The 15,335-nt window shown below is 47.2% G+C and overlaps 2 protein-coding genes across 3 annotated transcripts in view; both read left to right on the top strand.

Moving 5' to 3' along the window:
* Positions 1-9,047: 9,047 nt before the first annotated feature.
* MIP (major intrinsic protein of lens fiber) lies at positions 9,048-14,502 on the top strand. The gene is made up of 4 exons (XM_050747360.1): positions 9,048-9,449; positions 9,948-10,112; positions 10,550-10,630; positions 12,539-14,502. The coding sequence occupies exons 1-4, from the start codon at positions 9,090-9,092 to the stop codon at positions 12,722-12,724; spliced, it is 792 nt and encodes a 263-aa protein (XP_050603317.1). The 5' UTR covers positions 9,048-9,089; the 3' UTR covers positions 12,725-14,502.
* Positions 14,503-14,538: 36 nt separating this feature from the next.
* The window catches only part of TIMELESS (timeless circadian regulator), a 36,096-nt gene continuing 35,299 nt past the window's right edge, over positions 14,539-15,335 (top strand). The window contains exon 1 of one of the 2 annotated variants that reach the window (XM_050747254.1): positions 14,539-14,694. The gene's annotated coding sequence lies outside the window, so the exon portion shown is untranslated. The remainder of the gene's footprint in view (positions 14,695-15,335) is intronic. The other variant, XM_050747255.1, reaches the window with a different exon arrangement.

The raw sequence follows: 15,335 nt of genomic DNA, 5'->3' as shown, positions 1-15,335 counted from the left end.
TAACCAGAGAAAGAGAGAGAAGGTCGGGGGTGGGGAGGGCCTCAGGAGCTAGCCAAAGGGGCTGCTGGGCTGGCTTGTGCTATGCTGGGGCCTTTGTCCTGCTGAAACTGTCCACACAATGGAGTGGGGTTACATGCTGACCTGGCATTCTGAATATGGGGCTGGGATAGAGATTCTGCATGGTGGAAGCAGAGATGGATAGTCACCTAGTCCCTGAGGACTGCATCTCCATTCATCCACAATGAAATCACTAGAGAGGATGTTCAATATATGATAATAATAAATTATGTTTATATGTGATTCACACATCAATTCATTTATACTTTGATTTTTTTTTTAAGAGACAGGGTCTGGCTACATTGTCCAGGCTGGATTTAAATTCCTGGCCTCAAGCAATCCTTAACCTCAGGCTCCCAAATAGCGGGGACTACAGGCATGTGCTGCTGCACCTAGCTCATTTATTTTTATTTATTTTATTTTGTTTTTATTATTCTTATTTTATTTACTTCTTTTTTCTTTCTTTTTTCTTTTTTCTTTTTTTTTTTTTTTTTTTTTGAGATGTAGTCTTGTTATGTCACCCAGGCTGGAGTGCAATGGCATGATCTCAGCTCACTGCAACCTTTGCCTCCCAGGTTCAAGTCATTCTCCTGCCTCAGCCTCCCAAGTAGCTGGCACTACAGGCATATACCACCATGCACAGCTAATTTTTGTATTTTTAGTAGAGACAGGCTTCATCATATTGGCCAGGCTGGTCTCGAACTCCTGACCTCAAGTGATCCACCCGCCTCGGCCTCCCAGAGTGCTAGGATTACAGGCGTGAACCCTTGCGCCTGGCCTTTATTTAATGTTTTGAACAGAGTCTCCCTCTGTTACCAAGACTGAAGTGCAGTGGTGCCATAAGCTCACTGCAGCCTTGAACTCCTGGCCTCAGGTCATCCTCCTGCCTTGGCCTCCCAAAGTGCTGGGATTACAGGCATGAGTCACCACGACTGGCTAATTTTCCTTTTACATTTTATTTATTTATATTTTCATATATATAATTTGTTTATATATTTACATTTGTTTATATTTTTACAAGCTGGCCAGATAGGCAATAAAATACTATTTTGTTTTCTTTTAAAGAAACAGAGTCTCACTCCATCACCCAGGCTGGAATGCAGTGATACAATCACAGCTCACCGTAGCCTTGAATTCCTGGACTGAAGTGATCCTTCCACCTCAGCCTCCTGAGTAGCTAAGACTATAGGCACGTGCCACCAATCCCTCTAATTTTAAAAAATTTCTTATAGAGACAGGGTCTTGCTATGTTGCCCAAGCTGATCTTGAACTCCTGACAAGGTAATCCTCCTGCCTTGGTCTCCTGAAGTGTTGAGGTTACAGGCATGAGCCACCATGCCTGTCCAGCGTAGATTGTTTATGGAACTCAAACCTGATATATTCTTCAGGTCCTGATGATATGGGCTGGCTAGGGAGTAGCTGCAGTAAGATGGTGAGTCAGTCCTGGACATCCTTAGAGGTGACTATGGTAACCACATGGGACCCACTGTGGAGGAACAGAGCAAGAAAAATAGCTCTGCCTGCAGATTTCCTAAGCTATATAGACCCACTTGCAGCCCATTATGGTTGTATAGCACTCTCTGGGACCGAGCAATGGAACCTTCCTTATTGAAGTGGGGAGTAAGCTAGGATCACTGTCACTGTCCTAAAGTTTGAAAGCCTGATCATTAGTAATCAAGAGATAACTCAGTTAAGTGTAGAGATAAAAGAGAATTCAGGGTGATTACTGCTGGAGTCATTAAGACTTATAATAACTTTGTAATTACTCAAATTTGTTATTTTACACATTCTTTCTCCATTTTCTTTTTTTTTTTTTTTCTTTTTTTTTTTTTTTGAGACGGAGTCTTGCTCTGTCGCCCAGGCTGGAGTGCAGTGGCGCGATCTCGGCTCACTGCAATCTCCGCCTCCCGGGTTCACACCATTCTCCTGCCTCAGCCTCCCGAGTAGCTGGGACTACAGGCGCCCGCCACCTCGCCCGGCTAGTTTTTTTGTATTTTTTTTAGTAGAGACGGGGTTTCACCGTGTTAGCCAGGATGGCCTCGATCTCCTGACCTCGTGATCCGCCCGTCTCAGCCTCCCAAAGTGCTGGGATTACAGGCTTGAGCCACCGAGCCCCACTCTTTCTCCATTTTCATAGTTCCTGTTGGAAAAAATTTCAAAAACATTTGCATACTTACTTAAGGCCAGAAGAAAAGTGGAGAATCTATAGCTAAAAACATTTTGCAACCCCTGAAAAGAACCCCAAATACGAGAATGAAGTAGAATAATAGCTACAGGGGGAACAAGTGAACCAGAAAAAAAGATGAAGATGAATGGGAATGTGTCCTGGCATCAACCAGGAGGGTTACACCCCAGAAATCCCCTTACTCCTAGGCAATTCTCCAAAGTCACCTTCCTTTGCAGATTTCTTTTCTTTTGTTTTTGTTTTTGTTTTGTTTTTTAAGACAGAGTCTCACTTTGTGGTCCAGGCTGGAGAGCAGTAGCACAATTATGGCCCACTACAGCCTCAACCTCCACAGGCTCAGTGAACCAGGCTGAGGCCTGGTTATTTTGTGTTGTTGTTTTGAGACAGGGTCTCACTCTGTTGCCCAGGCTGGAGTGCAGTGGCACCATCACAGATCCCCGCCTCAGCCTCCCAAGTAACTAGGACTGCAGGTGCATCCCACTTCTGAAGGGAGACACAGCCTTTTTTTGTTTTTTGTTTGTTTTTTGTTTTTTGTTTTTGAGATGGAGTCTCGCTTTGTCACCCAGGCTGCAGTGCAGTGGTGCAATCTCGGCTCACTGCAAGCTCCGCCTCCCAGGTTCACACTATATTCCTGCGTCAGCCTCCCAAGTAGCTGGGACTACAGGCGCCCGCCACCACACCTGGCCAATTTTTTGTATTTTTAGTAGAGACAGGGTTTCACCGTGTTGGCCAGGATGGTCTCGATCTCCTGACCTCATGATCCCTCCTGCCTCGGCCTCCCAAAATGCTGGGATTACAGGCATGAACTATTGTGCCTGGACTGTATTTGTTTTTTGTTGTTGTTTTGTTTATAAAGGCTAGGCTAAGGCTGAGTGAGGTGCCTCACGCCTGTAATCCCAGCACTTTGTGAGGCCAAGGCAGGCAGATTGCTTGAGCCTAGGAATTCAAGATAAGCCTGGGCAACACTGCAAAAGCCCATCTCTACAAAAAATACTAACATTAGCTAGGTGTGATGGTGCATGCCTGTAGTCCCAGCGAGGCTTAGGTGGTGGGAGGATTGTTTGAGCCTGGGAGATTGCGCCACTACACTCCAGCTCGGAGTCTCTCCTTTTTCGAGACAGAGCAAGACCCTGTCTCAAAAAAAAAAAAAAAAAAAAAGTCCAGGTTCTATGGCTTATGCTTGTAATCCCAGCACTTTGGGAGGCTGAGATGGTAGGATCGGTAGGAGTTTGAGACCAACCTGGGTAACATAGTAACACCTCATCTCTACAAAAAATAAGCTGGGTGCAGTGGCACATGCCTATAGTCCCAGCTACTCAGGAGGCTTAGGTGGGAGGATGGCATGAGCCCAGAAGTTTAAGACTGCAATGAGCTGTGATTGTGCCACTGCACTCCAGCCTGGGCAACACAGTGAGACTACGTCTGTAAAAAAAAAATAAAAATAAAAGGCTAGGCTAGTAGAAAACAATAACATACTAATTGTATGTATATCTATGCAAAAACTCAAGTAAGCTTTTGAGAGTTCATCTCTAGTTAGGTTTGAAAGAGGCTGGCATTTAGCTAAGTGGGGAGACTGATGTGAAAGGAAGTGGGCCGAGGTTTAGTTCTCCATGGAGTTCTTGTCAACGTTTGATGAGAATAAAGGCAAGAGGATGGTAGCTGCAGATAAGGAAACCTAGCCATTTTATTTGTTGTCTACAAGAGATTGAATTAACTGCCCTTTGCTGTTCTGTCTCTTATTATAAGAGGCTACAGGATTGGTGGTTAGGGATTACCTGTTCCTCTTAATAAAACCCCACTGAGTGGCTTCTGTTTACTTTTTAAATTTTTTAAATTTAAATTTTGTGGGTTTTTTTTTTTTTTTTTTGAGACGGAGTCTCGCTCTGTTCCCCTGGCTGGAGTGCAGTGGCGCTATCTCGGCTCACTGCAAGCTCCGCCTCCCGGGTTCCTGCCATTCTCCTGCCTCAGCCTCCCGAGTAGCTGGGACTACAGACGCCCGCCACTGCGCCCGGCTAATTTTTTTGTATTTTTAGTAGAGACGGGGTTTCACCGTGGTCTCGAACTCCTGACCTTGTGATCCGCCCGCCTCGGCCTCCCAAAGTGCTGGGATTACAGGCGTGAGCCACCGCGCCCGGCTTGTGGGGTTTTTTTGAGACGGAGTCTCACTCTGTCGCCCAGGCTGGAGTGCAGTGGTGTGATCTCAGCTCACCACAGCCTCCACTTCCTGGGTTCAAGTGATTCTCCTGCCTCAGCCTCCCAAGTAACTGGGATGACAGGTGTACACCATGACACCCAGCTAATTTTTTTGTGTATTTTTAGTAGAGATGGGGTTTTGCCATGTTGGCCAGGCTGGTCTCAAATTCCAAACCTCAGATGATCTGCCCACCTCAGCTTCCCAAAGTGCTGGGATTACAGGTGTAAGCCACCACACCCAGCCAAATTTTCATTTTTTTTTTTTGAGACAGGGCCTGACTGTCGCCAAGGCTGGAATGCAGTGGTGCCATCTCAGTTCACTGCAACCTCTACCCCCAGGCCCAAGTCATCCTCCCACCTCAGCCTCCCCAATAACTGGGACTACAGGTGTGTGCCACTGTGCCTGGCTAATTTTTGTATTTTTTGTACAGGAGGGGTTTCGCCATATTGCCCACGCTGGTCTCTAACTCCTGAGCTCAAGCGATCCTCCTACCTCAGCCTCCTGATATGCTGGGACTACAGGTGCAGGTACCTCCTGTTTTTAAGTGCTTTATTCTGTGCCAGACACTGTACTAGGCTCTTTACCTACATTATCTTATTTGATACAGAGGAAACTGAGACTCAGAAGCTTATGCTACTCTGGCCAGGTGCAACGACTCAGGCTTGTAATCCCAGCACTTTGGGAGGCTGTGGCGGGTGGATCACTTGAGGCCAGGAGTTTGAGATCAGCCTGGTCAACGTGGTGAAACCCTGTCTCTACTAAAAATAACAAAATTAGCCAGTTGTGATGCTGTGCACCTGTAATGCCGGCTACTTGGGAGGCTTGAACCCAGGAGGTGGAGGCTGCAGTGAGCTGAGATGGCACCACTGCACTCCAGAGTGAGACTCTGTCAGAAAGAAAAGAAAGAAGGAAGGAAGGAAAGAAGGAAAGAAGGAAGGAAGGAAGGAAGGAAGGAAGGAAGGAAGGAAGGAAGGAAGGAAGGAAGGAAGGGGAAGAAAGGAAGGAAGGCGAAGAAAGAAAGAGAAAGAAAGAAAGAAAGAAAGAAAGAAAGAGAGAGAGAGAGAAAGGAAGGAAGGAAGGAAGGGAAAGAAAGAAAGGAAAAGAAAAGAAAGAAAGAAAAAAGAAAAAGGAAGGAAGAAAGAAAGAGAAAGAAAGAAAGAAAGAAAGAAAGAAAGAAAGAAAAAAAGCAAGCAAGCAAGCTTATGCTAATCTAATCTATTCAACAAATATTTATTTACTGCCTTCTGTGTGTTAAGCACCAGGTTTGCACTGGTGAAAAATTAGACATGGTCCCTGCCCTCCTGGAACCTATATATAGCAGGGACAACTTGCCCAACTAGAAAGTGGTAAAGCATATATTGTTGTCACTGCTGTTTTTAATTAATTTGGGGTACACAGAATATTTTGTTGTTCATAATATCCTCTCCTCATTGGCCTATGTATGGCTCCCACTTACTTGTTTTTAATAATGATTAAGCATCATTTCTAACCATACACCCAAAAGAAAAACTAGAACCTTGACAATTACTTTTATTTCATTTTATTTTATTTTTGAGACTGAGTTTCGCTCTTGTGGCCCAGCCGGAGTGCAGTGGCATGATCTTGGCTCACTGCAACCTCTACCTCCTGGGTTCAAGCGATTCTCCTGTCTCAGCCTCATAAGTAACTGGGGTTACAGGCACTCACCACCATGCCCAACTAATTATTGTATTTTTAGTAGAGATGGGGTCTCACCATGTTGGCCAGGCTGGTCTCCAACTCCTGACCTCAGGTGATCCGCCGGTCTCCTCCCAAAGTGCTGGGATTATAGGTGTGAGCCACTGCCCCCAGCCGACAATTACATAAATTTACATGATGTGCTACCCAAGTTTCTCTTGGGTATATAAGTGAGAAGTGGTGTTGCTAAATCAGAAATTATGTAATTTGACCTAGCGTGGTGGCTCACACCTGTAATCCCAGCACTTTGGGAGGCCGAGAGGGGCAGATCACTTGAGGTGAGGAGTTCAAGACCAGCATGGCCAACATGGTGAAACCCCGTTTCTACTAAAAATACAAAAATTAGCTGGGCATGGTGGCAGGCGCCTGTAGTCCCAGCTACTTGGGAGGCTGAGGCATAAAAATTGCAGAGGTTGCAGTGAGCTGATTGTGCCACTGCACTCCAGCCTGGGCAACAAAGTGAGACTGTCTCAAAGAAAAAAAAAAATTATGTAATTTGTTCATCTTTATAAGTAAGTGTTAAACTGTGTCCCAAAGTCATTATCTCAGGTGGGGAATGGTGCCTCATGCCTGTAATCTCAACACTTTGGGAGGCCGAGGTGGCAGGATCACTTGAACCCAGGAGTTTGAGACCAGATTAGGCAACAGAGTGAGACCCCATCTGTACAAAAAATAAAAAAATTAACTGGGCATGGTGGTACACACCTGTAGTCCCAGCTATTTGGGAGGCTGGGGTAGGAAGATCACTTGAGCCCAGGAGGTTGAAAATGTAATGAGCTGTGATTGCACCACTCCACTCCAGCATGGGTGACAGGGCGAAACCCTGTTTCAAAAAAAAAAATTATATCTCAGTTTATACTCCCACCAGCAGTTGTAACTGGTTCTGTAGTGTTTTTTTTTTTTTTTTTTTGAGACGGAGTTTCGCTCTTGTTGCCCAGGCTGGAGTGTAATGGCTTGATCTCGGTTCACTGCAACCTCTGCCTCCAGGGGGTTCAAGCAATTCTCCTGCCTCAACCTCCCCAGTAGCTGGGATTACAGGTACCCGCCACCATGCCCAGCTAATTTTTCGTATTTTTAGTAAAGACGGGGTTTCACTATGTTGGTCAGGCTGGTCTCGAACTCCTGACCTCAGGTGATCCACCCGCCTTGGCCTCCCGAAGTGCTAAGATTACAGGTGTGAGTCACCACACCCAGCCGGTTCTGTCACTTTTTATCCTCACCTAATTGGACCAGAGTATCTGTGGCCAAAGTCTCTGCTCTTAACACCATGATGTGCTACCCTCTCTCTTTCTCCTGTCCAGGGGAACTTTTCTGGAGGCGGTGTGAACCCTGCATGCTTCCTGAGGCCAGCAGTGGTGACTGGGATCTGGGAGCATTACTGGGAGAGATGCATCGAGGGTCACAGGGCCTGAAGTCAGGAGACTGATGAGACTTCTAGAATATAGGAGATTCCAATGATGTCTGGTGGACTGTTTCTCTTCTATGTGATTGAGAGCTCCAAACCCTTTGGGTGCTCTCTGGCCTGTTCTCAGCAACTCTTCCCGCCAGTGGATAGGTTAGATGGACCCTCTACCTTCACTATAACTCTCTTTCTGTCCATCCCCAAGCTGAGTATTATGAGGAGAAAGCACAGTCCCTGATCTGTGTTCCTTCTCTCTCCCCATAGGTGTACTGGGTGGGACCCATGCTGGGCACCATTCTTGCAGGCCTCACCTCAAATTTCTGTTCTCTGGTGGTTTATGAGAAAAGTTTGTGGCCAGTATGACTTGCCACTATGTGGAGATGGTAGAACCTATCAGTATGTCCCATTCCACCTTCTCCATCATCACACAACCCCACGCCTAGGTCCCAAGTCCCTCACCAGGCCCGAGCACAACTGAACCTCTTTCCCCAAACTTTCCTTCCCCATATTATCCTTTTCCCTCTCCTTGACAGGCTGTTTCCCCAGATCTGATCCCAGCACACCCATACCTTTCCCTAGGGATCAAGGTTTAGGATGTGCTGATCATGGCTGTATTAGAGGACATTAGGCCTTCCCATTGCTTCATAGCCATGACTCAGTTTCCTTCCTTTCACTACTTCTTGCTATGACCATGTGAGTTAGGAAAGATGAAATACAAGCGGATTCTAAGGTTTAACTACGAGTCCCTTTCCCATTCCTATCCCTCCAATCCAACCCCCAGCCCATGCGGGGATGAGAGTGTCTTCTCTCTGTTGGTCCCTGTCGTTTAAAAAGCCAGGCCTAGCGTTTGAAAAGGGAGGTACTGTCATGGACTGGGGGTAGGGAACCCGGGCTCAGAGAAAGCCAGACACAGCAGAACTATTTTGTCCCGGAGCTGCAGGGTCCACAGATTCCAGCCCAAACTAGCCAATGGGAGAAAGGCTTCTAATCCCTGGGAACTAAAGAATTCTCTTTAGTTATCCAACTTCCCTGCTGAACCCCACTCCTTACCCCCACCCCCACCCTTACCCCTGGCAGACTCAGAGGAGGCTGAGGCCCCCAGGAGCTCAGCCCCAAATGCCATGAAGTGAGCTCAGCTTGATGGACCTTCCAAAGAGAGCTGAAGAGTATTGTAATGTAGATGTCAATAAGGACTATGAACCCCAATTTTGACACATATAGAAGGGCAGACTCTTCCAGTCCCACTGTCTTCACCCCCACTTCTCATAGTTTCTCCTGCTGTGACCCCAATCCCACCCTCACTGCCATGGCTCTCTTGGCTCATCTCCCAGTTGAGACAGGAGGGAAAATCCAGCATCTTTACCCTGTATGGGAGGGGACTTAGCCCTCCACAGCTGTGAAGGGGTTAAGAGGCTGGGCCAGCTACCTCAGTCTGCCCCTCCCAGGGATTAAGAGTCCTCTATAAAGGGGACCATCCACCCAGACAAGGCCACGGGGGTAGCAGGGACCCAGGCACTGTGCCCATCCCCCCTGCCATGTGGGAACTGCGGTCAGCCTCCTTTTGGAGGGCCATATTCGCTGAGTTCTTTGCCACCCTCTTCTATGTCTTCTTCGGGCTGGGGTCCTCACTGCATTGGGCTCCTGGACCCCTGCATGTTCTGCAGGTGGCTATGGCATTTGGCTTGGCCCTGGCTACACTGGTGCAGTCTGTGGGCCACATCAGTGGAGCCCACGTCAATCCTGCAGTCACTTTTGCTTTCCTTGTGGGCTCCCAGATGTCCCTGCTCCGTGCCTTCTGCTATATGGCAGCCCAGCTCCTGGGAGCTGTGGCTGGGGCTGCTGTGCTGTATAGCGTTACCCCGCCTGCCGTCCGAGGAAACCTAGCACTCAACACGGTAATGGTTGGCTGAGAGGGGATGGGGAACCTGGTGTCCTGACTCTCTGTTACCCTGACTCCCTGACTGGTGCAGGTGATTCAGCTCCCCTGGGGTCTGGGACAATACCTGCATGTGTGAGCATGTGTGTGTCAAAGTGGAGAGGATCGACAGGTGGTTTAGAGCTTTAAGGAAGGCATAGGTCCCTGGACTGATAATTAAGAAACCTGAGTTTGAGTTTCAGCTTTCCTTCCAACTCCTTTCAGGTTGTTGAGGATACTTATTTTACCTTTCAAGGCCTCAGTTTCCTCATCCATGTAAGTGGCTGCAATCTTTTCCATCATGAAGGAGCATTGTTAGGAGATACTAAGATGCAAATACAATGATTATGAAGGGGGTTGTATTATCCTTCCTCTCCAGGAACCTGATGCCATAAGGAGATCCTTGCCGGGGAAGTCTTGAGGAGGTAACACTGTGGCAGCCCTCATGAGCTGCCTCTCTTCTTCTTCCTTTGCGCAGTTGCACCCTGGGGTGAGCGTGGCCCAGGCAACCACAGTGGAGATCTTCCTGACACTCCAGTTCGTGCTCTGCATCTTTGCCACATACGATGAGAGGCGGAATGGCCAACTAGGCTCCGTGGCCCTGGCCGTTGGCTTCTCCCTTGCCCTGGGGCACCTCTTTGGGGTAAGCAGGAAGGAGAGCAACTTCTCATTCAAGGATTCTAGGGCCCCTAAACCTTTCCCAACTTTTAAGGGTTCTTCCTGTCTACTTCACTGTCAAACATGAACATTATCCATTGCACTCTGTACTGGCACAAAGGAATCAACTCTGCCCTATCCCTCTCTTGGGACTGCTATTCTAGTCCTTCTTGACCCCAAGGAAGAAATGCATGCATCATGGCTAGACATGGGCTTTGCCTATGGATCCATAGTCTGTTCCCAGATAGGGCATCAGTTGCCCTCACCCCATTGTGGGAACTCCTGGAGAGTCATGCAGGCTGTCTCTCTCCACTTGCTGCTGGTTGGAGACAAGACGCCATCTCTCAGGGGCAATGTGGGTTGTGGGGAGAGAAGCTGAGGTAGAGTAGGGGGGTGTCTGAGTTACAACTGTCTCTTTTGCAGATGTATTATACTGGTGCAGGCATGAATCCTGCCCGCTCCTTTGCTCCTGCCATTCTCACTGGGAACTTCACCAACCATTGGGTGAGTGAAGGGAGAGGGGCAAGATCCTGGAGCCCTTCTGGATGGTTGTGGACTGCAGGTTCCAGGCTGGATTCCTGCTTTACTTCTGCATGTACCAGCACTCAGCTAAGGGGGCTGTCAGAGAGTTTGGCATGCCTGTGTGCGCAGGATTCATGATTTTGCTAGAAGGAGAGGCTCTCGCTCATATTGTTCCTTCTCTGGTTAGTCAGGGAGCATGCACTGAGTATTCACTGGTTGCTGAACCAGGGAGTATGAAGAGAGACAACTAAATACGAGCACAATAAATTCTGCTCTCAGAGATCAGGATGTGTTGTGAGCACAAATGGGCCTCAGCTCCATCCCAGTTCTAATACATTATTGGCTTTGTGTGTGACCATGGGCAAATAATCACTCTGTGCTTCAGTTTCTTTTACTATAAAATGGGACATTACGAGAAATGTGTGAAAGTTATATGTGAGAAACATTTAGCACAGAATCTGGTATAAAGTAAGTACTCAATAAATATTGGTTATGTTGATGTTGTGCAAGCCAAACATATGGAAATAATTTAAAAATTTTTCAAAGCTGTACACCCAATTTCATAACAGCATTATTCACAATAGCTAAGAGGTAGAAGCAACCCAAGTGTTCCTCAGTGGATGAATGGATAAACAAAATGTGGTATATACAGAAATTGAATATTAGCTGTAAAAAGGAAGGAAATGGTGACACATACTACAACATGGATGATCTTGAGGCCATTATGCTAAGTGAATAAGCCAGTCACAAAAAGACAAATACTGTATGATTACATTTATATGGGGTATTTAAAGTACTCAAATTCACAGATGCGAAGTAGAAGGATAGTTACCAGGGGCTGATGGGGGTGGGGTGGAATAGGCAGTTGTTTAATGGGTATGGAGTTACAGTTTTGCAAGATGAAAAAGTTCTAGATATAGGTTGCATAACAATGTGAATATACTTAACACTACTAAACTGTATACTTAAAAACATATATATATATATATATTTTTTTGAGACAGAGTCTCGCTTTGTCACCCAGGCTGGAGTGCAGTGGTGCTTGATCTCATGATTTTGGCTCACTGCAACCTCCGCCTCCTGGGTTCAAGCAATTCTGCCGCCTCCGCCTCCCGATCAGCTGGGATTTCAGGTGCCTGCCACCACGCCCAGCTAATTTTTGTATTTTTAGTAGAGACGGGGTTTCTCCATGTTGGTCAGGCTGTTCTCAAACGCCTGACCTGTGATCCGCCTGCCTTGGCCTCCCAAAGTGCTGGAATTACAGGAGTAAGCCACTGTGCCTGTCCAAAATTTTTTTTTTTTTTTTTTTTTTTTTTTTTTTTTTTTGACGAAGTCTTGCTCTGTCGCCCAGGCTGGAGTGCAGTGGCGTAATCTCAGCTCACTGCAAGCTCCGCCTCCCAGGTTCATGCCATTCTCCTGCCTCAGCCTCCCGTGTAGCTGGGTTTACAGGTGCCCACCACCACACCTGGCTAATTTTTTGTGTTTTTTAGTAGAGACGGGGTTTCACCGTGTTAGCCAGGATGGTTGCAATCTCCTGACCTCATGATCTGCCCGCCTTGGCCTCCCAAAGCGCTGGGATTACAGGCGTGAGCCACCGTGCCTGGCCCCAAAAATATTTAATATGGTAAATTTTATATGTATTTCACACAATTTATAAAAAATTTTTGAAAGCAACATACAAACTAGTGCAAATTGATAACAACAAATAGAATATACACATGCTAAGGTGTGGGATACAGGAGTAATTTGATGAATCAGAAAATAAACGGTAAGGTTATTGTATATATCAAGTGCACAATATCTTGTTTTCCACTAATGCGGTTGGAAAAAGAGCAGCCTTGCTGCTCTGTCCCCTCCCCAAGCCTGAGTATTCCTTTTCTCTTCCTACAGGTGTACTGGGTGGGCCCAATCATTGGAGGGGGTCTGGGCAGCCTCCTCTACGACTTCCTCCTCTTCCCCCGGCTCAAGAGTATTTCTGAGAGACTGTCTGTCCTCAGGGGTGTCAAACCCGAAGACGCCAATGGACAACCAGAAGTCACAGGGGAACCTGTTGAACTGAACACCCAGGCCCTGTAGAAGCTCCAGCTGAATAGAGGGAGTAGAAAGCTTCTGAGTTTACTTGGAAGGGTTGAGTCAGCCCCTAGATGAAGAAAGAGACTGTGGGGAGGGGCATGTACTTCTTTATTTTTTAACTTATGTATGTGTTTTTTTTTTTTTTTTTCCTTTTGCTGTGTGAAATCTTTCAAGTTGCATTCATGAGCTGGTTGGTGCGAACTTCCCTTCCTCCCCATCCCACCTCTCTTCGCCGTGTGTGCTGATTGTGCATATGAATGTGAGTGATTGTGGCTGTGTCTGAGTTTTGGGGCAATGAGAGCTAAGGAAGCAAAAACAGGTGCCATCCTATACCTCCCTTCCTTGACCCAGTATGGTGAGTACAGGGTAACCAACACCTTAAGTTTCTGGCCTTTACCCTGTTGCCAGTCAAGTGTGTGGCTCTTGATTTCTGAAGGAACAGAGAAGCAGGGAGTTACTCCTTACATGAGGCAGATGGAGAGAAGTGGAGGAGACAAGGCATTCCAAGGGTTAGGAGAAGGGACTCAAGGGAGGTGGGTGGTGAAAATGGAGATATTAGCCCCAGATCAGGATGCAGGTGTACCAAAGAATTGGGGGAAAGTTAATGGGAACATATAGCCTACTTATCTCAGGGATGCTTGCCCCAGGGACTTGGGTGGGGAAGTAGCTCTGAGAAAAGTGAACACTAGGATTTGAGCTGTTCTGTAAAGCCACGTAAACCTGTCTACATCCACTGACTGGTTGTGTTCATTCTGGCATAATGGATCTCTTCAGAGGTCCTGGGCCAAGGAGCTTCCAACCTAAATAAGGCTTGGGCAAGCCTAGAATCTAGAAAAATTAAGCAGCTTAACTGGTCAGCCTGACATCCACTGGTGTGACTGCCTGGCAGATGGTATTTAAGCCCTAAGGCCAACACAGGAAATCTGATTCCTGGAGCAAATAAATGCAGGGGTGGTAGTAGGGGGCATGAGGCGAGAGGCTTTGACTCTGTTTTAATTTATTTAATGCAAATCAAAACACTCCTCAAATGGCATCTTTCTGCTTTTATCACTAGTTCAGTGTTTCTTTTGTTTTGTTTTGTGTCTGTGTATTTTTCTCTGTCATCTGTCCTTTCATCTTGAAGGAAATCTATTCTAACTCCCTCATACCCCAGAAATTGATTCCTTCTATTCAAATGCTTAATAATTCAGGAGATTATTATTCGTTTGAGCCCTATCTTCTTCTTCTTTTTTTTTTTTAAGAGAGGGGGGTCTTACTATGTTGACCAGGTTGGAATGCAATGGATATTCACAGGCACGACCATTGCACACTACAGCCTAGAAATTCTGGGCTCAAGCGATCTTCCTGCTTCAGCTTCCCCAGTAGCTGGGATTACAGGGGGCCAGAGCAGAGCCCTATTATCTTTTCTTGTTGGCAAGATCATCTCAGGAGAGGCCAGAAAAGACCCTCAACTGATCAATGAATATTTATGGTTGCTTTCTTCCTTTTATGAGCCTCTTATATACTTTGAAAGCTTTAAACTTATACCTATAATACAACAGACATCCCCCACCCCAGAAGACCATTCCTCCCTTTACCTCAGCTCTTTACTTCCTCCCAAATAAAATCTAACTTTTCTAACTAACTATTTAAGACTTGGAATAGTCCGCTTGACTAGAAGAAGGGGAAGAATGTTTGTAAATTCACCTCTAATCGGACTTTGATTCTACTATAATTCAGCAGAAAATTCATAGCGCTGTGATTTTTAGATCGACCTCACATAAAACAGTCCCTGCACACGCTTCCCTTTTCCTTCCTTCTTCACGAATCTCCGCCCCAGTTCGCTCGGAGTCACGTGGACCAGCCTGGCTAGCCCCGCCTCGCTCTCCGCGCAGGCAGGGACCAGTCCAGACGAGCGTGGTGGCGGAAAGGCTGCGGCCCCGCGCCTGAGGGCTGCTGGCTCCTCCGGGCTTCTGAGGACCCGCAGGGAGCGGGTGAGTGAGTGTGTGGCGAGAAGGCGCTAAGCGGACACGGGGATCCTTTCGAAGCTATGGAGGCATTCTCAGGAGGCGCTGAGTCCCTTTTCCCGCCACCCGGTTTAGAGCCGGGGGGCGGGGCTCGTGCTGCAGGCGCGCACGCGCAGTTCTGTACTCTGCTCCTTAGTCTCCGGCGCTGCGTTCCCAGGTCGCCCAGGCGGCTGACTTATCCCTGGGCTGCTCCGCACAGCTTGGGCCTCCCGCGGGATGGGGTTGTGATGGGAAGGGGCTTGGAACTCCTGAAGTAGAACAGAAGGTGCCTGGGGGAGTTCCACTTCGGAGCTCCGCATCTTGTTGAGAGCTGAAAAAAACCGGTGTGTGGCCTGACGGTCAGCAGGGGTCGCAATTTACAGGCCGCTTGACTGACTTCCTGGGTTTTATGGAATGGATTTCTCACTCCCTTCCCTCAGTTGCCTAATGTTTGGGTTTGTCAGCTGGACCTCAGCCGCTAATGAAGCTTTTTTCCCTTTAGCCTCTCAATTCTTTGCCTTTCGTGCTTCGACTAGTACTTTCAAATTTTTTAATTTTTTTTTTTTTTTTTTTTTGAGACGGAGTCTCGCTCTGTCGCCCAGGCTGGAGTGCAGTGGCGCCATCTCGGC

The sequence above is a fragment of the Macaca thibetana genome, chromosome 11 (assembly GCF_024542745.1).
Source record: "Macaca thibetana thibetana isolate TM-01 chromosome 11, ASM2454274v1, whole genome shotgun sequence".
NCBI classification, from domain to species: domain Eukaryota; kingdom Metazoa; phylum Chordata; class Mammalia; order Primates; family Cercopithecidae; genus Macaca; species Macaca thibetana.
This window is presented reverse-complemented; position numbering and strand designations above follow the sequence as displayed.